This window comes from Carlito syrichta, unplaced genomic scaffold (assembly GCF_000164805.1).
Source record: "Carlito syrichta isolate Samal-C Ts95f unplaced genomic scaffold, Tarsius_syrichta-2.0.1 Scaffold314306, whole genome shotgun sequence".
NCBI lineage: Eukaryota > Metazoa > Chordata > Mammalia > Primates > Tarsiidae > Carlito > Carlito syrichta.
The window spans coordinates 380,824-403,724 of record NW_007258402.1 but is presented as its reverse complement, the minus strand read 5'-3'; the positions used below and the strand labels follow the sequence as shown (position 1 = coordinate 403,724).

Here is a 22,901-nt window from a genome sequence, read left to right as displayed (position 1 = left end):
TTCCCGGGTCCCGGGGAGGATCGGGCGTGGGGAGCCCCGCGCTTACCGTTCTTCCTCGTCCGCCGCGGCCTCTGCAAGGCCTCGCCCGAGTGGCCACTGGCCGGGGAGCGACGGGCTCTCCTTCGTGACTCCGCCCGGCTCGGCCTCAGCGCTCGCGGCGGCAGAGCGAGGCTGCAGACTGACCTCCAGCGACCCGGCGTCGGGGTGATGCGGCCCTTCAGGGCGTGCTTTCCCCCGCTTTCTTTGGAGAGGTGGTAGCTGAATTTATCCGAGTGACTTAACAGGGAAATAGAGTAGTCTTCTCTTGTTTAATGGACCCACAGAAGCACTCTAGAGCCTACCTACGAATCAGCAGACCTTTCTTGGCTGCAGTCTGTCTGGCCGTCCAAGCCTCCCTGACCACTCTTTAGGGTGCAGAAACAATTTCACGTACAGTCAGTACTCTTAAGGTCCTGAAGGAATTTACTTTGGTTTAGATTTTATACAGCTCCAGCATAAAGTAGGTTCTTAAGTGTACGATGACAGCCAGAGGCGAGTCTCGAAAATTTTGGCTCTGCAAATTGACTTTTTGGTAAATCCAAGTTCTTGAGGCTTTGAGAGATAGGCTCTGGTTGTTGAGTTGTAAAGTAGGTGTTTGTAAGGGCTTCGGCTTGTCTTGGAAAAAATAGCAACGTGTATGCGTTTCCCTTAATATTTTAAGCCATCAGCGTCTACACTTGTTCCATTTACTTCAAGTTTAATGCTTTACCTCTAGGCTGTCTGAAAATCTGATGCCCACAGTCTAGGAATGTCTTTGGTAGGAATAGCAATAGCAAACGTAATTGATGAGACATGTATCCATCTCTATATAAGTTAAAATGTCTTAGTACTTAGGCATAGGTATCACATTTCCCTTGCAGGGAAATGAGGACATCAGAATGCGGTTTGGGCATTTCTTATGTTCCCCAGACCTCAAGTTCATAAATAGCTTTCTAAAAGGTTCAGTGTAAAGTTAGGGGTGCAAAATTGAGAGAGAGGTAATCTACTCCACATCATATACTTTGCAAAAAGGATGATGATTTCTTTTTCTACGGTCCACCCCTTTGCTGCGCATGCTTACTGTAATGCTCTTTGAAAACCCCAGGTATACATATTTTACTCTTCCTCCACACTTTACTCTTCACCTTTGCTTATTCTCTACCAGTTCCTTTCAAGGTGGTCACCCTGTTGGTGAAAGAGTTGAAGGAAATGTCTATGACTAGGTTTCTGGCTGGACCACCATCACATGGACTCTGCGGGCTAATTAGGTTATTGTCTACCTGATAGGCACTGAAGGGTTTAATGTGATCCTGCCCCAGTTCTCAAATGTGTTTAAGCAATGTGGAGCCTTGGCTTGATGCTGCTTAGCATTTGGTTACAGGATACAGTTGAATTTTGGTGTGACAAAGATTGAATAGGATGGAGAACTTGAGAATTATGATTGTTTTTGAGCTGCCAAGGCACTAAATTTAACCAGTCCAGATTTCAAAACAAACAAAACCCCTCTCTAGCCATAAAAGAAAATGGAAATTGGCCCTCAAGTCGTGAGAATGAAGGAGTATTGATTTTTGTGAGAAGTGGAAACTATAAATTAGTTTGGGTGAAAAAGTAAATCTGTGAAATGTGAAAGTCATTCTCTAGTTTGTCACTCTGAAACACCCCATTCCCCCCCCCCAAAAGTGCTTCTTAGAATGTGAAGAACTTTTTTACAACTTTGCTTTTATTTATCAAGGAGTTTATGAGTTGGAATGTCTGTTTTTTTTTTTTGAGTTGGAGTCTCACTCTGTCGCTCAGACTGGAGTGCAGTGGCTGCTCCCGGCCACCGCAGCCTCGACCTGCTGGGCTCCAGAGATCTTTTCGCCTCAGCCTTCCAAGTAGCCGGAATACAGGCATGCGCTACCACGCCCGGCTGAGTTTTTGATTCATTGTAGTGATGAGGTCTCGCTGCCCAGGCAGGTCTTGAACCCGCGGGCTCAGGCAATCCACTCACCTCAGCCTCCCAAAGGCGCGGGATTTCAGGATGAATGTCTGTTTTTATTCCTTCTTTCTGACCGTTCCTGCTCTGAGGCCTACTGTTGAAGGTTTTAAAATGTGACCTCTGTCCTAAGGAATATTCTTTTTTTGAATGTATTTGGAGGTGGAGTTGGTTTCTGGCTCATGTAAGAACTGGTAGGACATAGTAGCCATTTAAAAAAAATGTGCCTAGAGATGTGTTTTTTGTTTTTGTCTTTTTTTGAACCGGAGTCTCACTCTGTCACCCAGGCTGGAGTGCAGTGGCATGCTCACGGTCACTGCAGCCTTGACCTGCTGGGCTCAGGTGATCCTTCTACCTCAACCTTCCAAGTAACTGGAACTACAGCTGTGTGTCACTACACCCAGCTAATTTTTTGATTTATTGTAGAGATGAAGTCTTGCCATGTTGCCCAGGCTGGTCTTAAACCCGTGGGCTCAGGCAATCCTCCTGCCTCAGCCTCCCAGAGTGCTGAGATTACAGGAGTGAGTCACCATGCCCCAGTTTAGAGATGTATTTTAAGAAAGATACATATGAAAGAGATAGTTTGGTTATTTTACTACAAAAGAATTGCCACAGTATTTATTTAAATGTTGAAATACATGTTTTTGTGTGTTTTTGCGATAGGGCCTCACTGTTGCCTAGGCTGTAGTACACAGTGGCAAGATCATGGCTCACTGCAGCCTCGAACTCCTGGGTTCAAGTGAGCCTCCTGCCCCAGCCGCTGGGACTGTGGTGTGCACACCCCACACCCGGCAAACCCGGCTTGCTTGGGATTTTAGATAATAATTTGTACTACATTATGCCATACTCTTTCTCCAGTTCACTGAACTCTGCCCTGCTGAAGTGTTCTACTTTCTAATGTCCTGGTTTCCTGCTTACAATTTTCATTTTCATCTTATTGATCCATAGAATCAAGCTCACATTTCTTAGCCATCTGTATTCTAGTCTCTATTATCTGTGCCCTAACTTTATTTCCTGTAACTTTCTAATGCTTTCTTTCCCCCTTCGCCCAGACTTGGCTCACCCTCTTCTGGCTTCATCCTGGGCTTATTTTGATCCTTCTACCCAGAATGGCTTCTTCCTCTTTACTCTTTTATATACTGATCACATCCATGGTGAAGCCAAAAAGATCTCAGGTTTTTGTTTGTTTGGTTTTTTTTTTTTTCTTTTTCAGTGAGAATAGCCTTGGATTCCGATCTTAACCTTGCTACTTGCTTTGTGTCCTGGCCATGGTACTTAACTCCTTTGAATTGGTTTTTCAACTGTAAAAATGAGAATGGTAATACCTCACAGGATTGTAAAGTTTGAAAGGGAGTTTAGATGAAGTACTCAGTGTACTTTATAGACACCTTCTTTGAGAAGACTTTTCTTTCCACATCTTTTTCCTTTACTGAGTTGCAGTCACAGTCTTTAAGGTCAACAATGAGAAATTATTGTCACAGGGATTAGACACCAAATGTCCATATGACTTACACATTCTGTCTCTTAGGATTGATTTACAGTGCATTTACTTTCTCATGGACAAGAGACTGAAAGCTAGAATAATCAGTCCTTAGTACTGTTTGAACTACTCACTTTGTCACCTGGAAGTGAAATAATTATACAGTATACAGTCCTGCGTTGCTTAATGATGGGGATATGTTTTGAGAAATGTAGTGTTAGGCAGTTTCATTGTGCAAACATCAGAGTGTAATTACACAAACTTAGATAGTATAGCCCACAACATACCTAAGCTGTATGGTATAACATGTGGCTCTAGGCTACAAACCTGTACAGCAAGTTATTATACTGAATACTGTAGACAGCTGTAACACAATGGTGAGGATTTGTGTCTGTATAAATATATAAACGTAGAAGAGGTACAGTAAAAATATGGTATTATAAACTAATGGGACCACCGTCATGTATGTTGTCTGTTGACTGAAAATTTACATGATGCATAACTGTACTTTGTTTCTTCAGCCAGATTGCAAATATCTAGAACGTATTAGAGACACCTTAGCATTTATTTCTTCTCTAGTCTTCCTTAGTACCTAGCATAAAGCCTTGCTCAGAGCAGTACCTCAGTGAATTACCCGAATAAATGAGAGGGAGGAACTTTCCAGTATAGATTGTCTACCAGCACTTCAAAAAGAACACAGTCTGGAATAATTTGGAATGTATTCTTCTGAAGCAGCCACAGTTTAAGTCATTTCATGTATGTTATTGTCTTCCCAGTGCCTCAAATAGGTCATAGGCTGATATATAGCCTCTGTCATTGTTGAAGACAGTCAAGTAATTGCCCTTGGCCACACAGTCGGATTGTACAGCCAGGCAGTGGCAGAGCTGGTCTTGGAACACAGCTGGTCCACAATCCAGTGAGCTTTCCATTACAGTGCATTATTCAAGTTACCTTTCTTTTCTTATCAGACCACTCTCGCCTTAGTCTTCAGACATGCCAGGTATTGAAATGAGTCATTTATAATCAAAGATAGTTGGCATGTCCATATGGATGCTTAATATGGAAAATACAATATTGATTTACTTAGAATTTAAAACGTATACCTTTTAAATTTCCAGGCAGTTCTAAATAATTTATGTTGCAACTTCTTTTTTTTAAAAGTCATTTTTGTAAGCATATATAATGTCAGACAATGATAAATGTGAAATTGCAAAACAATTATAATATAAATGCATTTTTGGTTACACATGTTTTTTCTTCTTTTTAAATTGATTTTCTTTTTTAAAGTCAGTTGAAACCTCATGTAAGGCAGGGGATCCTTTAGATACTAAATCAGCATGCCTCTGAAGAATGCTGTTTCCTCAGGAAGTTGTCTTTCTTCTTAAAAGATTCTCATTGCTGTGAGGTCAGTCAGGGCAGATATGAGACAACCCTGAGAACAGATATAACCTAAGCTACATTGTAAGGAAGACATACAAGGGCAAACCCAAAACCCCCTGGAATTTATTTATAAAAAATTGTGTATTTATTCTTACATGTTTAAACCTCAGTCACCCTCAAGGACTCTCCATTTGTTGCAGGACATCTATCAAGATACTTTTTTCTGTTACTCAAAACATTTATTTATTTTTATTTATTTATTTATTTTTGAGTCGGAGTCTCACTCTGTCGCCCAGACTGGAGTGCCGTGGCCGCTCCTGGCCATCGCAGCCTCGACCTGCTGGGTTCCGGCGATCCTTCCATCTCAGCCTCCCAAGTAGCCGGAATTACAGGCATGCGCTACCATGCCCGGCTGATTTTTTGATTTATTGTTGAGATGAGGTCTCGCTGCCCAGGCGGGTCTCGAACCCGCGGGCTCAGGCAATCCACTCACCTCAGCCTCCCAAAGGCACGGGATTACAGGCTGAGCCACTGAACCCGGCTCAGTTTTTTAACTTGTCAGTTTTTGATGCCTTTTAGTGCTTCTGCTGTTTTTTGTTTTATCTCCTCTACGTCAGCAAAAAGTTTCCCTTTGAGTCTTTTTTATTGGGGAAACAAAAAAAGTCGCTTGGGGAGAGATTTGGTGAAGGGGGAGGGTAGGGCACAGGGGTGATACCATTTTTGGTCAACAACCGCTGAACACTCAACGCAGTGTGGGCAGGTACATTGTCATGGCGGAAGAACCAGTCATGTGTTTGCCATAGAAAAATTGACTGAAGCCATGTACAGCTTCTCATAACAATTCTAGCTGGTACACTGATGCCGATGGTTTCTAGAACACTTAGCTAATGGGGGAAGCCTGTACTACAAGGGGTCCATCCTCCAAAGGATAATTCATTTTTTTCTGGGTCCCCCCTTGTACATAAGTGGGGGACCTATTCAGTACAGTGAACAATCAGATTATTCACAGATTATTTAACTCTCCCAATGGAGAGAAGGCATAGGGCAGCTAAGATTATCCTCATAAATTTGGGCACAGACGATGCAGGGTTTGTATCCAAAGACATCGTTGGGTAACAGGTCAGGCTAGAGAACCTAGGTTGGTGCTAAGCTGAATCAGATCACTTGGTCTGCTTGTTTTAAATGCATATTCCAGGCATTCTCTGGGAATGGGGCCTGGGAACCTGCAAATTTAACCAACTGTCCTGGTAGTTTTTATGTACTCTGAGAGAATTTAGGGCTGTGAGTACCAGAGCATGATGGTAGATGACCATTCTTTGGAGGGCTCTAGAAGGTTGTGCTTTGGTTTAGAACTTCAGATAAGGTAGATTTTAGACCTGGTCCTATGAAGAGGTCTGGTTGTTAGAAAGAATGGATTTTAGGTCGTTCGGGGAATAGAAAGTAGTTGGGACCTTGAGGTTTTGAGAAAGAAGATGGAATTGGAATGAATTGTTTTTCTAGAAACATCAGCTGAATTGGGGACTGGGTTGGGCCCCTGGGGAGTCTGTGATGAACCTGAGCTATGGGAGAGTCAACCAAGGAGGGACTTAATGAGGCGGACACCGTCAGAACCCAAAGGGAAGATGAATGAGGGGTGGTAGAATCACCTTCTACATAAGATTGTACTAGGCTCAGGGAACCCTTCTTTGTTAAATTCTTACTTTTTGCTGATCAAATCTAGTAAAATGTTATGCCTAGAGATAAATTAAATTTGATCATTAAGACCTTGATGTAATTCCTTTTTTGTAGTTGTCATTTTTAGAGACAGGGTCTTGCTCTGTTGCCCAGGCTGGAATGCAGTGGCACAATCATACCTCACTGTGACTTTGAACTCCTGGGCTCAAGTGATCCTCCTGCCATAGCCTCTTGAGTAACTAAGACTATAGACTTATGCCAACAAGCCTGCCTAATTAAAAAATTTTTTTGTATAGTCATGTCTTGCTATGTTACCCATGGGGGTCAGGAACTCCTGGACTCAAGCATTCCTCCTGCCTTGGCCTCCCAAAGTGCTAGGATTATAGGCATGAGCTGTTGGGCCCAGCCCTTGATTTATTTCTTTATGTAAGATTTTTAGGAAATATGTTCTTGCTGCAGTTTTATGACATGACCGTCACCATGCTCTATGCAAATAATTTTTTTTAATTGTGGTAAAATATACATAGCATAAAGTTTATCTCCTTAACCATTTTAAAGTTGGTTCAGGGACATTAAGCACATTCTCATTGTTGTACAACCGTTACTACCATCCATCTCCAGAACTCTTTTCATCTTGTAAAACTAAACTCTGTATCCATTAAACAATTCCTCATTTCTCTATCCCCCCACCCGGCACTGCCATTCTATTTCTGTCTCTATGAATTTGATTACACTAACTGCCTCATATAAGTGGAGTCATATAGTATTTGTCGTTTTGTGACTGGTTTATTTTACTTAGCATACTGTCTTCAAAGTTCATTCATGTTGTAGCCTGTGCCAGAATTTCCTTCCTTTTAAAGACTGGATAATATTCCATTATATATTTATGCCATATTTTGTTTATCTGTTCACATGTCGATGGATACTTAGGTTGCTTCCATCTTTTTGGCTGTTGTGAATAATACTGCTGTGGACATGGGTGTACAAATATCTCTTTGAGACCCTACTTTCATTTATTTTGAGTATATATCCAGAAGTGAACTTGTTGGATCATATGGTAATTCTTTTTTTTTTTGAGTTGGAGTCTCACTCTGTCGCCCAGACTGGAGTGCAGTGGCCGCTCCCGGCCACTACAGCCTTGACCTGCTGGGCTCTGGCGATCCTTCCACCTCAGCCTTTTATTTTTGAGTTGGGTCTTACTCTCTGTCACCCAGGTTAAAGAGCAGTAGCATGATCACAGCTCACTGCAGCCTCAAACTCCTGGGTTCAGGCTTCCACCTCAGTCTCCCATGTACCAATCTGCCTGGCTAATTTTTTGATTTTTTTGTAGAGGTGAGATCTCGCTGTGTTGCCGAGGCTGGTTTCAAAACTTGAACTCCTGGGCTCAAACAGTCCTCCCACCTCTGCTTCGCAAAGTGCTGGGATTACTGGCATTAGCCACTGTGCCTGGTTCCGGCGATCCTTCCGCCTCAGCCTTCCAAGTAGCTGGAACTACAGGCGTGCGCTATCACGCCCGACTAATTTTTAATTTATTGTAGAGATGAGGTCTCGCCAAATTACCCAGGCAGGTCTCGAACCTGCGGGCTCAGGCAATCCACTTACCTCAGCCTCCCAAAGTGCTGGGATTACAGACTGAGCCACCAAACCTGGCTCAAATCAGTTTTAAATGTAAAAACCAAGTTGGGCAACACTTTTTTTTTTTTTTGAGTTGGAGTCTTACTCTGTCGCCCAGACTGGAGTGCAGTGGCCGCTTCCGGCCACTGCAGCCTCGACCTGCTAGGCTCTGGCAATCCTTCCGCCTCAGCCTTCTGAGTAGCCGGAATTACAGGTATGCGCTACCACGCCCGGCTGATTTTTTGATTTATTGTAGAGATGAGGTCTCGCTGCCCAGGCGGGTCTCGAACCCGCGGGCTCAGGCAATCCACTCACCTCAGCCTCCCAAAGGCACGGGATTACAGGCTGAGCCACTGAGCCCGGCTTGGGCAAAACTTTTTAATTGCTTATAATGAGGATAGGGTTTTTTTGTTTGTGGGGGGGAGCTGCATGTCTGCTTTTATAAATACTTGATTCTACAATAAATATTTTATCACTGACTGAAATGTCTCTGTTAAGTTACAAACTCAAATTTGTATATGGAAACATATATGACTTTTCCATTTATTGATTTCATTCAAATGTATTTTCATTGTCAAGGTTTTACAGATGAGAAGTTTAAATGCATTTATATAGATACAGGCTGTCAATGTAAGAAGGATAAGCTGTTGAGGGCAAACATTGAGATGCAAGCTTCGTGTTTTTGCACATTATATTAAAAATGGAGGATTTGATTTCTGAGATTGTATGGTAAATAATCATCTTTTTATATTAAAAATAACATTAGTTATTGAAGAAGTAACATATCATTTATCTGGAGAAATAAATTGTGGCAACCCCCAAATACAGAGGTAAACTTAGAAGAACGTAGGCCTCTGAGTAGTGTGAAATGAATGGATGTAATAAAACCCATGAACTTGACTCTGGGGTCAAAACTTGTAACTGCCCCAGACCTTATCTGAAGCTTATAACTTTGACTTAGATGTAAAACTAAAGCAGCCAAATAGGAGCAATGGTGATGGCTTTGTCAAAAAACTAGAGATAGTGGAAATATAAAAACAAAAACAAACAAAACATTAAAACTCAGTGGTGTGAGGCCATTTAGTAGAATAATAACCATGCCTCTATGTCATGCACTCTCCTCTTAGTGCTGGGCGCATCATGTGTATTCTCTCATTTACCTTCATCTATCAGTTATCTCTTTTTGGTGGAGAGAAAGCTGAGCCTGGCAGCAGAATGAGATCCTTCCCTCAAATAAATTTTTAGATACCTAGTGTTTGGGTTTCTAGGTAATGTAACTTTTTAAAAATCATTTTTATTGGAAAGTCTTTAAATTTTATTGAACTAAAGCTTACATTTTTTTTCTTTCTTTTTCTTTTTTTTGAGTAGGAGTCTCACTCTGTCACCCAAACTGGAGTACAGTGGCACACTCACAGCCACCGCAGCCTCAACCCGCTCAGCTCAGGTGATCCTTCCAAGTAGCTGGAACCACAAGTGTGTGCCATCATATCTGACTAATTTTTTGATTTATTTCGAGATGAGGTCTTGCCATGTACCCCAGACTGGTCTTGAACCCCTGGTCTCAGGCAGTCCTCTCGCCTCTGCCTCCCAAGGTGCTGGGATTACAGGTGTGAGCCACTGTGCCTGGCCACATTTTTGTTTTCTTAAAATAAGTTTAAGTAACAGTGTTTTCTTGACTGACCAGGATCTGTTTCAAACACAACAATGTATCTGTGCTAGCTTACCAAAGGATGATGTCTTCAAATACTAGTACTGTAGTATGGTGAAAAATGACAGGTTTTTTTTTTCTTTGAGTTGGAGTCTCACTCTGTCGCCCAGACTGGAGTGCAGTGGCACGCTCCTGGCCACTGCAGCCTCAACCTGCTGGGCTCCTGCGATCCTTCCGCCTCACCCTTCCAAGTAGCCGGAATTACAGGCATGTGCTACCACGCCCGGCTGATTTTTTGATTTATTGTAGAGATGAGGTCTTGCTGCCCAGGCAGGTCTCAAACCCGCGGGCTCAGGCAATCCACTCACCTCAACCTCCCAAAGGCGCGGGATTACAGGCTGAGCCACCAAGCCCGGCTTAAAAAAATTTTTATTTTAAAGATGTGGAGTACAATTTAGGGTTAGGTATACAGGTCATTGTACAGGTAAAGTTTGGGCCTCACTTTGGTCCCTGCTTCACCTGGTTTGAGATCAGGTACCCTTATTAATGAAGTGTGCCGCCGCCTCCCCCCCCTGCAGTTTCCCACTACTGCCAGTCCCTTTCTTACAGTATTAGGATAATTGTTCAGGGTCTGCTTATGAGTGAGAACATGTGGTACTCAGTTCTTTGTTTCTGTAATAGATCAGTGAGTATCATAGACTCTAAGTCCATCCAAGTTGCTGTGAAGTTTATAATTTTGTCCTTCTTTATGGCTGCATAATATTCCGTCATGTAAAGTACCACATTTTTTTAATCCAGTCCACTTTCGATGAGCAGCACTGTTGGTTCCATGATTTTGCAATTGTGAATAATGCTGCAGTAAACATGCATGTGTGCGTATCTTTTTCACAGAGTGATTTTAGTTCCTCCAGGTGTATTCCCAGAATGGGGGTTACTGGGTCATAGGGAAGGTCAATTTTTAGATCTTTTAGAAATCACCACACTGTTTTCCACAGAGGTTGTACTAGTTTGCAATCCTACCAACAGTGTAGAAGTATTCCCTCTTCTCTGCATCCTCTCCAGCATCTATTGTTTTCTGAGTTGTTGATGATGGCCATCCTGCCTTGAGTTGGGTGGTATCTCAGTGTGGTTTTGATTTTTGCATTTCTTTGATGATTAGTGAGGCTGAGCATTTTTTCATGTATCTGTTGGGTGCTCATATGTCTTCTTTTGAGAAGTGTCTGTATATATCTTTTGCCCACTTTTTAATAGGGCTGTTTTTTTTCCTCTTGACACGTTTGAGTTAGGCTTTGTCAGATATGCAGTTGGCAAATATTTTTCCCCAGTGTCTTCCCGCACTCTTAATGGTTTCTTTTGCTTTACAGAAGCTTTTCAGTTTGATGAGGACCCACTTGTCTATCTTATCTCTTATGGCATGGGCACTTGGGGTTTTGATCAGGAATTGGTTGACAGTTCCAATTTCCATAAGGATGTCTTCTGCATTTTCTAAGATTCTTACAGTTTGAAGTTTTATGTTTAGGTCTTTGATTCATTTAGAGTTGATTTTTGTGTATGGTGATAGGTAGGGGTCCTGTTTCATTCTTCTGCATGTGATCAGCCAGTTTTCCCATCGCCATAATTAATGAATAAGTTCTCCTCTCCCCATGGTTTTCAGCGGAGGCTTTGTCGAAGATGAGTTGGTTTGAGAAATTGAAGTTTGCTTCTGGAATCTCTATCCTGTTCCATTGGTCTGTATGCCTGTTCTAGTACCAATACCCTGCTGTTTTGATTATTATAGCCTTATAATAAAGTTTAAAGTCTGTAAGTGTGCTACCTCCCACTTTGTTTCTTTTGCTGAGGATTGTTTTGGTTATTCATGATCATTTATGTTTCCATATGGATTTCTGTGTTGCCGTTTCCATGTCTGAGAAAAATGATACTGGTAGGATTTTTTTAAAAAATGTAAGACTAGATAGAGATAACTACCCTACAATGAGTAGATAGTCTGGAAGTTCTTCATATTTCTTTTCTTTTTGGAAGAAGCCTCTTGCTTTGTTTTATTTTTATGGCTTTATTGACGTTTAGCTGGTATACTGCACATATTAAGGTGTACAGTTTGATGAATTTTGGTATATTTTTACACCATGAAACCATCACCTGTATTAGTGAACACATCTGTCACCCTGAAATTTTTCCTAATGCCTGTAAGTCCCTCTCTTTTCTCCCTTCCTGTACGGTTAAACATACATATGACTTGTGATCCAGCTGTTGCACTTTTATTTTGTTTTGTTTTTGAGTTAGAGTCGTACTCTGTAGCCCAGGCTCAGGCAATCCTTCTGCCTCAGCCTCCCAAGTAGCTGGGACTACAGGCATATATACCATGCCTGGCTAATTTTTTAATTTTTTTGTGGAGACGATGTCTCGCTATTTTGCCCAGGCTGGTCTTGAACTTCCGGGCTCAAGTGATCCTGCCACCTCAGCCTCCAAAGTGCTGGCATCACAAGCATGAGCCACCATGCCCAGCTCTAGTTTTAGTAGTTACCCAAGAGAAATGAATGCATGTGTCTGCCTTAAGACTTGAAGAAGAATGTTCCTAGAACTTTATTTATAATAACCCCAAATCGGAAATGACTCAAGTAGCTATTAACAAATGAATGGTTCAACAAATTGTGATATATTCACACAATAGAATACTATTCAGTAGTTAAAAAGGGAGGAACTGATGTTTAGGTTGAATTGAAGATTGCTATATTTAAGGCAGATGTGCTTTCTTTGTTGTATTTTGGTTAATATGGATCTTCATTCACTTAACATAATGAAGGAAACTAGCCCAATATTAACAAGTTAGTTACAGATAAACCATAAAAGGATGTAAATGCTATCTGGATAATTAAGGGTTAATTATTCCTTACATAACGTATGGGGGGGGACACCCCCCAAAAAACCCAGAATTACCTTTTGGAAGACAGGCCCCTTCTAGTATACTCGGAATTTGTTCCTCTGGCTCACATGGTCAACCAGAGTTTTTATCTCGAAGTTTTGAGAAGGTTGTGTCAGGATTTGCAGAAGTGTCCCAAGTTATGGCAAACAAGTGACTGGTTCATCCACCATGACAAAGCACTGGCCCACACTGCACTGAGTGTTCAGCAGTTTTTGACCAACAGTGGTATAACCTCTGTGCCCCACCCTTCCTATTCACCTGATCTTGCCCTGAGCGACTTTTTTTTTGTTTGTGGGTTGAAAAAAGTCCTGAAAGAGAAAGGTTTTGCCGATGTGGAAGAGGCAAAACAAAAAAAGAGCAGAAGCACTAAAAGGCATCAAAATCGATGGGTTCAGAAATGATATTGAGCCGTGGGAAAAGCATCTTGATAGGTATATTGCATCAAACAGAGTATTTTGAAGGTGACTGAAGTTTAAATATTTAAGAATAAATACACAATTTTTTATAAATAAATTCTAGGATTTTGGGAGTCCCCCCTTGTATAGTCAAGAATAGTCAGTACAGTTGGTCTTCTACAGTACATGTTTCTATAACACCAAATAGATTATCCACAACCGGTGAATAGGAAATGATGTTCATGATGGTTGTGTGGGTTTGTATAAGATTTTTCATAGGTATGGTGAGTCAGAAAAGTGGGAGGAGAATTTTGAAAAGGAAAGGAAAAGTCCTCAGATTGGCTGCTGCACAGACAGGAATTCTTTCAAGTCTTTTCACTTCTTTCAAGGTTTATTATCAATGAAGATTAGTATCTGGGAAAGAAAAGTAGTTCCTGGATTCAGCCTCTGTTCCCAGCCTTGCCCAGCTTCTGGAAGGTTGTACTGTGCCTACCTTAACAATAGCCTAAACCATTGGCTTAGAGCTCTACTTCAGACTACGTTGTTTTGGTGCCTGCAAGTTTGCATTTTCACTTTATTTTTTCTGTTAAGTTTTCATATTTTCTAAGTCAGTTGCTAGCCATGCCAAGTTGCTTGCCTGAGCTAAGTTATCTCTTGAGAAGCCAACTGTTATTTTTGCTAGAGTCTAAACAGACTCTAGTTGCATACATTTTGAGTAGTCTGTCTCAACCCTGTTTTTACCCTCTTTATTTTATTTTATTTTATTGTTTATCTTGCAGAATGAGAAAGTTTTTTTCAGGAACACGTGCCTTTCTAACAAAAACACACTTGAATTTTAAAGTAATATATTTTAAACGATTTTCTGGAAATATTTTATTTAAAATGCATTTCTGAGTATTTTTCGAAGCCAGTTGCTGTGACTCATGTCTGCTGCAATCCCAGCACTTTGGGAGGTGGAGGTGAGAGGATTGTCTGAGCCTAGGGGTTCAAGACCAAACTGGGCAACTTGGTGAGACAGTGTCTCTACAGTTTAAAAAAAAAAAAGCATTTCTTAGTATTTTTAGCTAATATATCTTGCTTACTGTGAGTCATATGTTTGAAGGACTTACCAATGGTTAGATCATTGAATCTTTATTGTACTATGTGGTAAGTCTGGTATTATCCTTATGGTACAGCTAAGGGAACAGGAGAATCAGAGGATGAGTAACTTGCCTGAGGTCACACAGCACTGGGAGTCTGGTTCTGTGGATTGTGCTCCTACTATGCTGCATTGCCTTCTACACGGTACTGAATATGATAAACTAGATTTGATGGTGAATTTCTTGTGTAAGTCAGGTTGATGGTTTCTTAAATTTTTTTATTTTAAAGATGTGGAGTGCAATTCAGGATTAGGTATATAAGTGGTCATCATACAAGTTGATGATTTTATAGCAATTAAAACTTTGTCAGCAGTAGATATGCAAGTGAGAAGAGTTGCAAGGAACTTAAGGACAGGAAGCAATGCTTCATCTGTTTAGAAGATGGGAGAATGATATCAGATTTATACTTTGCTGTAATTGTTATAGTTTTTTAAGAAGTCTTCTTTTCATTTGGCTTAGTTTTTTATGCTTTTACGTTTCTTCTTAGGCATATCACACCCGAAAAATTCTATGTGGAAGCTTGTGATGATGGAGCGGATGATGTACTTATCATTGACCGTGTGTCCACAGAGGTTACCCTCGCAGGTATTTTATACCCAGATGTAGAAGTGTTTGAGAATGATTTAATACATAAACTGCAATAATTAAAATAATTTACTTAGAGGTATGCCAGTATCTGAGTGCCTTCTTATTAAAAGTTTAATTCTTGCTACTTCATTTAATTATTATTATTATTATTTTTTGAGTAGGCGACTCACTCTATTGTCCAGGCTGCAGTGCAGTGTCACACTCATGGTCACCACAGCCTCAACTTTCTGGGCTCAGGTGATCCTTCCATCTCAGCCTTCCAAGTAGCTGGAATTACAGACACATGCCACCATGCCCGGCTAATTTTTTGATTTATGGTAGAGATGAGGTCTCACCAAGTTGCCCAAGCTGGTCTCGAACCCCTGGACTCAGGCAATTCTCTTTGCTCCCGCGTCCCATAGTGCTGGGAATACGGCTGTGAGCTACCGCGCCCGGCTCTCATTTAATTTGTATGCATTACTTTTATGTTATCTTTTTATTCTTTTTTTTTTTAAATTTTTATTTTTTGAGTTGGAGTCTTACTCTGTCACCCAGGCTGGAGTGCAGTGGCACATTCACAGCCACTGCAACCTCAAACTGCTGGGCTCAGGTGATCCTTCTGCCTCAGCCTTCTAAGTGGCTGGAATTGCAGGCACATGCCATCATTCCCAGCTAATTTTTTGATTTATTGTAGAGATAGGGTCTTGCCAAGTTGTCCAGGCTGGTCCCAAACCTGTGGGCTCAGGCGATCCTCTCAGCCTCCCAAAGTGCTGGGATTATAGCACAGTGCCCGGCCTCCTTTTTTTTTTTTTTTTTTTTAAAGGAGAAATGGTCTTGCAAATTTTAGGTAGCTTTCACTGTCTGTAAGAATTTAAAACAGGCTGGGTGCAGTGGCTCACACTGGTAATCTCAGTACTCAGGGAGGCCACAGTGAGAGGATTGCTTGAGCACAGGAGTTCAAGACCAGCCTGGGCAACATAGCAAGACCTCGTCTCTACAATAAATCAAAAAATTAGCCACGCACGGTGGCTACAGTGTTAGCTACTTGGGAAACTGAGGCAGAAGGACTGCTTGGCCCCAGAAATCAGGCCGTGGTGAGCTGTGATTATGCCACTGTACTCTAGCCTGGGTGACAGAGTGAAACTCTGACTCAAAATAAAAAAAGAAAAAAGAATTTAAAAACAGAATTCTTTCTTTTTTTTTTGAGTTGGAGTCTCACTCTGTTGCCCAGGCTGGAGTGCATTGGCCGCTTCTGGCCACTGCAGCCTCGACTTGCTGGGCTCTGGCAATCCTTCTGCCTCAGCCTTCCAAGTAGCCGGAACTACAGGCATGCGCTACCATGCCTGGCTAATTTTTTTGATTTATTGTAGAGATGAGGTCTCGCCAAGTTGCCCAGGTGGGTCTTGAACCCGTGGACTCAGGCAATTCATTCACCTCAGCCTCCCAAAGCAAGGGATTACAGGCTGAGCCACCAAGCTCGGCTAGATTTATTTATTTGTTCCCTTATCTTTATTCTAACAAGATAAGTTTAGATTTTTTTTGTTTGTTTTTTGAGTTGAAGTCTCACTCCGTCACCCAGGTCGGAGTGCAGTGGCATGCTCATGGCCACCCCAGTGTCGATCAGCTGGGCTTTGGCGATCCTTCTGTCTCAGCCTTCAACTACAGGTGCGCGCTACTATGCCTGGCTCAATTTTTTGATTTATTGTAGAGACAGGTTCTTGCTATGTTGCCCAGGCTGGTCTCAAACCCACGGGCTCAGGCAGTCCTCTTGCCTCAGCCTCCCAAAGTGCTGGTATTACAGGCTTGAGCCAGCACACCTGGCCAAGTTTAGATGTTTAAGCTCCTTTCTAGCTCTAAGATGTAAGGTATTTGAGTGTGAAAACTTTATTTTAGCATTAAGTGCGTGGAATTTTAACAATTGCTTTTGTTTTGAAAATTTTCATGACTGTGGTGATAATTTAATAGGGGAAAAGCAATATATACCACTGTCCTAGGCAAATGATGTTCCTAAGCTTTATCTACCTTTCCAGTATATTTTGGTGTTGCTTCTCTAGGGTATGAAAAGTTTTTTTTTTTCTTTTTCTATTATCTGATTTCTGAATAGGTTAATGTGAAATAATTTTGGTAACAAATAAATGTACCATGTAATATCGTATTTAGAATTCCATATTTTATTTGTTTAAGACCCGCCTGGGCAACTTGGCAAAACCTCATCTCTACAATAAATCAAAAATCAGCCGGGTGTGGTAGCGCGTGCCTGTAATTCCGACTACTCGTAAGGCTGAGGTGGAAGGATCGCCGGAGCCCAGCAGGTCAAGGCTGTGGTGGCCGGGAGTGGCCACTGCACTCCAGTCTGGGCGACTGAGTGAGACTCTAACTCAAAAAATAAAAATAAAAAAATAAATAAAAATAAAAATTCAAATTCACTTCCAGAGAGAATTCTATATTTGTTTTCTTCTTAAAATACAATATTTGATCGGAAGGCTGAGGCAGAAGGATCGCTGGAGCCCAGTAGGTCAAGGCTGCGGTGGCCGGGAGCGGCCTCTGCACTCCAGTTTGGGCGACAGAGTGAGACTCCAACTCAAAAAAAAAAAAAAATACAATATTTGAATAATTATAAAGTAGGCATTCAGTAAATATCCTTTGAGTGGTAAAGTGAAACATGAGAATATTTTCAGTAGAGTAATAAAGTGTACGAAAAGTAAGGCTATAAAATGTATTTCCTTGGTTATGTGGTTATTCTAGTAAGTACTCTATATAGTTTTTCTTTGATGAAATAGAATTAGAGCTGTTTTAGTCTTATGGTGTGACATTTCCTAATTGTTGCTTGGTGGCTGCTCTCTCAAGGTAGCTGATTGATTTTAACCAATGTTGTCATACTTCTCTTAATGTTTAATTATACTACTACTTTATCCCATATTGATAAAACTTAGTGTCTTATAAGAGCTTTAGTATGGATATATTTTTTTGTTTTTTTATGTTTTTTTGAATCAGAATCTCACTCTGTTGCCCAGGCTGGAGTGCAGTGGTACGTTCACTGCTACCACAGCCTTGAGCTACTGGGCTCAGGTGATCCTTCCACCTCAGCCTTCCAAGTAGCTAGAACTACATGTGCGTGGCACCACACTCAGCTAATTTTTTGATTTATTGTAGAGATGAGGTCTCGCCAAGTTGCCCAAACTGGTCTCAAACTCCTCGGCTCAGGCAATCCTCTGCCTCAATCTCCCAAAATGCTGGGATTACAGGTGTGAGCCACTATGCCCAGCTGTTTTTTACTTTTTTTACTTCCTTTTTTAGAAAGCAGGGTTTATTGAGAAGACAGAAAAGCTCCCACAGTGGGAGGGGACCCAGGGGGTTGCTTTTTACTTTTCATTTTATTTGTAGGTAGATATTATAGGCACATTTTTTCACTTTACTTGTAGGTAGATATTACAGGCACATTTTTTCATTTTATTTATAGTTAGATATTACAGGCATATTCGAGTAGACCAAAATCTAAAGGTTGTGAATGTTTTGAATGTAAAGATGATGATACCAAGCAGTCATCACTAGGCACATGATGGAGTACTTTGACCCAGAGTCAGTGACGATTGGGGGTTGAGTTACTGACAGTTTCTTAACCTGTTTCTTTTTGTCATTAGGAATGCAGACAGTGGCCATGGAGAGATTGTTTTTTCTTCCATGAAAAACTAACATTTATTGAATTATCACAGTTTTGTTGGTATTACACTCCAGTTAATATAACTTATAGCTCTGTCAGTAGAGAATTTAAGTTTATCACGTAATCTCAGTATATTCAGAATTTTCTCTGAGCTTTTCACTGTACTGGCATTCGTCTTTTTTATGTTAGTTAATTTTGACATAGCATTGCTAAATAAATTGAATTATTAAGAGCAACAACAGTGAAACTTAGACCTTATTCAGAATTATTTAGAATAACAGAACTATTGTTATAACTGACTTTAAGAACCAGGGCTTAAATGTACGGCAAAGTTTCTAAAATAAGTTTCAGGATATAATAGGCCATAACTGAAAGAAAAGTTTATAGCCACATAAGTTTAGGAGGCTGTTGATTAAACATGAAACAGCTTTCTTTTACTGTGGGCTTTCTCAGAGCCATATTCTCCTAATGTGCAATGTGACTCTTTCTCTCAGAGAGGGATTAGAGGTAATACGGGATGCAGCAAGGGAGCTTGTTTGACCATGAAAGTCCCTCCTCCCCTTTTGATGTTATTTTCTAAACTAGAGTCCTGCAAAATGTGTTTTGTGAAACATGTGGGCTTAAAGCTTAAGAATTGTGAAATTAACTCTGTCATCGAAGTTACTGTTTTAGTAACAAGGACGATACTGATAAAAATCATGGTTATCGAGGATGCCTCCCTGCATCTTTATACACTGTGGTTACACACGAGGAGGAGGCTTTTCCTCCCTCCTTCCTCCCTTGGATCTTTGCCTCCATTTCCCACATTCTTAGATGTGGGTAGGCAGGTCTTTTTTGAATTCTGTTAGTTGCATATTAAGGTTAAAGTCTTATCTTAGACTCCCACTTCTATTTACGGTCTAATTCTCTTAAAGAGATAGCTTCTGGCAAGGGGTTGAATAAATATAGTTGAAATAACCCACCTGATGAGGAAGCTGAAGCATGTTACTTTTGACACCATGTTCTAGACAGACAGAGGCCTTTACTTAATATGTAACGTGGACATCTTTATTTTTACGTTCTACCAAAATGAAGGCCTAACATTAATGAAGGAATTTTGAACAAATCAAGCACATTAATTTAATTGAAGTAACTATTGAAATCAAACTAAATTTCCGTTCCATTGGTGAGCTTTTTATATGTGATCTTTCTTTTTTTTTCTTTTAAAGTCAAGAAAGATGTTCCTCCTTCAGCTGTCACGAGACCAATATTTGGTATACTGGGCACAATCCATTTGGTGGCAGGTAAGAGAAAATAAGCTAAGATGAGCAAAAAAGTAATTAAAGGTAATTAAGAAGGTAGTTAAATTGACAATTAGAGTGTAAGATGAAGGCGTACTTCATATCATACTTTAGGCAGTACATCTCTTGATTAGGTATTTGTTATTAATTTAAAAAGCAATATTTACCAAATAGTTAAATTCATTAGTCTGAAGTTCTGTTACAAAAAAAAAAAAGTTTTGTGTTTTGTTTTATTTCAACTAGAGTTGAAATTCTTAGTCAACTAGATATTTTTCATAAATTCTAGGAGTATTTAAATAAAAATTTTAATGCATTGATGGACCAGTATATTCTATACCTTTAACCATATACTGATATGATAGTGTATGTCAGAGAGACTATTACTTGGTTCTGAGTTATTAAGAATGTGATTTTTGTTTATCTAAATGTTATTTTATTGAACTTCTAAAAGTTCTGTTGGTTCAGGCACTGAGCTAGATGCTGAGTTAGGCGATGAAAGTCCTTTTTTTCCTGCACTTTATGGTCTGGTGAGAGAGGCATATAAGTAGTGAATTATTGCAGAACAGTGTCACAGGTTCTAGGAGAGAGAAGGCATTTGTGGATAGAGTGTTGAACAAACCTTAAGAATTAACCCAGTGGGAAAAGATTACTCTGTTGGGGGAGGAGGTGGCCAGGATCAGGGGTGGTGTATTGTACATGATGCTGTGATAACTCCTTGATTCTTAACCACTCATCTTTGTAGTAATTGTAGTAGTTAGTTATACTGCCCCAGTGCCCTTCTCTACTATTTAGAGTGACATGAAGGACATAGGAGTAGTGTAGAAGGGACATTGCCCTATAATAGTCAGATCTTGTGACCTGCAATGCTTTAAGCTACCTGCTAGGAAATGTTTAGCAGAGGCCTGTCTGCCTTGAGTGTGACGGAGAGAGATAAGTATTTTCTGTCTCTGCTTCTCATCTACTAAGATGACTCCTTTGGCTATCAAAAGCTTTTGCTTTTGTCCTTTTTGAGGAAAAATTTGACCTTTTAATAGGAATTTTTCTAAATCTTTTCATAAGTTGTAAGATTGCTTGAAAAAAAATGGGCCTTTTATCTGAGCACAGTATGGCAGTGAGTTCTGCTAGCCTTTAGACAATAAAAACTCCTACTTTTGCTTTTACAGTTGCCTTTTTGTAATTATGTGTTTGTATTTGGCTTTGCTTTTTGCAGGTAATTATCTTATTGTCATTACCAAAAAGACAAAAATAGGTGAATTTTTCAATCATGTAATCTGGAAAGCAACAGATTTTGATATCCTTTCTTATAAGAAGACAATGTTGCACCTAACTGATATTCAGGTAAGACCTGAAAATAGTTACTAATTGCAAAACTCAAAGAAGTACCATGGGTGGCAGGGCAGGAGGTTGTTGCAAAATACAAAAAGTGTTTGATAGATTTTTTTTTAAGCTTAATTATTTAAGCAACCTATAGAGCAAGATCACTCTACCTACTTTTCTACCTAGCCACAAAAAATATTCTTAAAAACTTGTTCATATATTTTATTGCTCTTGTTTTTTTTAATGATTCAGTTCTTAAATTATGAAATTTTGTATGGGAAGAAAAGGGAAAACAAAATGCATATGTACTCAACACCAGGTTTAACTTCGTATCCTCTTTGTAAAGAGATATAATATTTGATACTTTTTTTTTGAGTTGTAGTCTCACTCTGTCGTCCAGACTGGAGTGCATTAGGCGCTCCCGGCCACTGCAGCCTCGACCTGCTGGGCTCCGGCGATCCTTCCACCTCAGCCTTCCAAGTAGCTGGAACTACAGGCGTGCGCTACCACACCTGGCCAGTTTATTTTTATTGTAGAGATGAGGTCTCACCAAGTTGCCCAGGTGGGTCTTGAACCTGCAAACTCAGGCAATCCACTCACCTCAGCCTCCCAAGGTGTGGGATTACAGGCTGAGCCACCGAGCCTGGCTATTTTTTTTTTTTTTTATGAGTTGGAGTCTTACTCCATCGCCCAGATTGGAGTGCAGTGGCATGCTCCCAGCCATTGCAGCCTCGACCTGCTGGGCTCCGGCAATCCTTCCGCTTCAGCCTTCCAAGTAGCCGGAATTACAGGCACGCGCTACCACGCCCAACTAATTTATTTTTATTTTTATTTTTATTTTTATTGTAGAGATGAGGTCTCGCCAAGTTGCCTGGGCGGGTCTCCAAAGTGAGGGCTCAGGCAGTCCACTTACCTTGGCCTCACAAAGTGCTGGGACTACAGGCTGAGCCACTGAGCCTGGCCTATTTGATACCTTTAAAGTTTTACTCATTTCATTCTCTTTTCCCAGAGAGACGTTTTCTTTAGGTTTCATGTGAATATGAGTGTGTGTGTTTACAAGATGTGTATGTATATTTTCAGGCAGTCCTCCCTCTTGTATGTACAGATTGCCGTTACCATGGTTTAGTTAACACCAATCCCCAGCAACATGGTTTAGATTTCAGTTACCACAGTATATTAACTGAAGAATTAGCCCACCAAAGATGAAAGTGCAAAGAAACAAAAAGTGACAACTCTTTAAGGAAATTTGAAATTGAGCATAAAATGGAGCATAGAAGAAGTAGCTGACCATGGGAATGCTGACACTGTCACGCTTCAGGAGACTCTAAATATGCAGCAAAAGGTCTAGTCAAGGTGAACTTATTGGCATTAATGATAGAGTGGCTGTGATGAAAAGGATGAAGATGTCCCAGAGGAAGTGATTCCTGCAATATACTTCAATTAAAGGATCCCTTGAAGATATTTCATAACATTGAAGTGCAAAAGATAAGATGTCAGGAGCTGGTTCAGATTTAGAAAGGTATATAACAATTCACCAGGATAGAAGAAATATTCTGTCATGAGTTATATGACAAGAAGAAGGCAAGCACTGTTCAGGTTTTTCTTGGTAAACTTTTTACAAAGAAAGCATTTTTAGCCGGGCTTGGTGACTCAGCCTGTAATCCCGCGCTTTGGGAGGCCGAGGTGAGTAGATTGCCTGAGCCTGCGGGTTCGAGACCCGCCTGGGCAGCGAGACCTCATCTCTACAATAAATCAAAAATCAGCCGGGCGTGATAGCACATGCCTGTAATTCCGGCTACTTGGAAGGCTGAGGTGGAAGGATTGCCGGAGCCC

The 22,901-nt window shown here is 40.7% G+C and overlaps 1 protein-coding gene across 3 annotated transcripts in view; it reads left to right on the top strand.

The window, feature by feature from the left end:
• The window catches only part of SACM1L (SAC1 like phosphatidylinositide phosphatase), a 65,991-nt gene that overhangs the window by 354 nt on the left and 42,736 nt on the right, over nucleotides 1–22,901 (top strand). For 2 of the 3 annotated variants that reach the window (XM_008071393.2, XM_008071394.2), the window contains exons 2-4: nucleotides 14,731–14,828; nucleotides 19,680–19,754; nucleotides 20,962–21,089. In XM_008071393.2, coding sequence (XP_008069584.1) covers nucleotides 14,731–14,828; nucleotides 19,680–19,754; nucleotides 20,962–21,089 — 301 coding nt within the window. The remainder of the gene's footprint in view (nucleotides 1–14,730; nucleotides 14,829–19,679; nucleotides 19,755–20,961; nucleotides 21,090–22,901) is intronic. The other variant, XM_021719206.1, reaches the window with a different exon arrangement.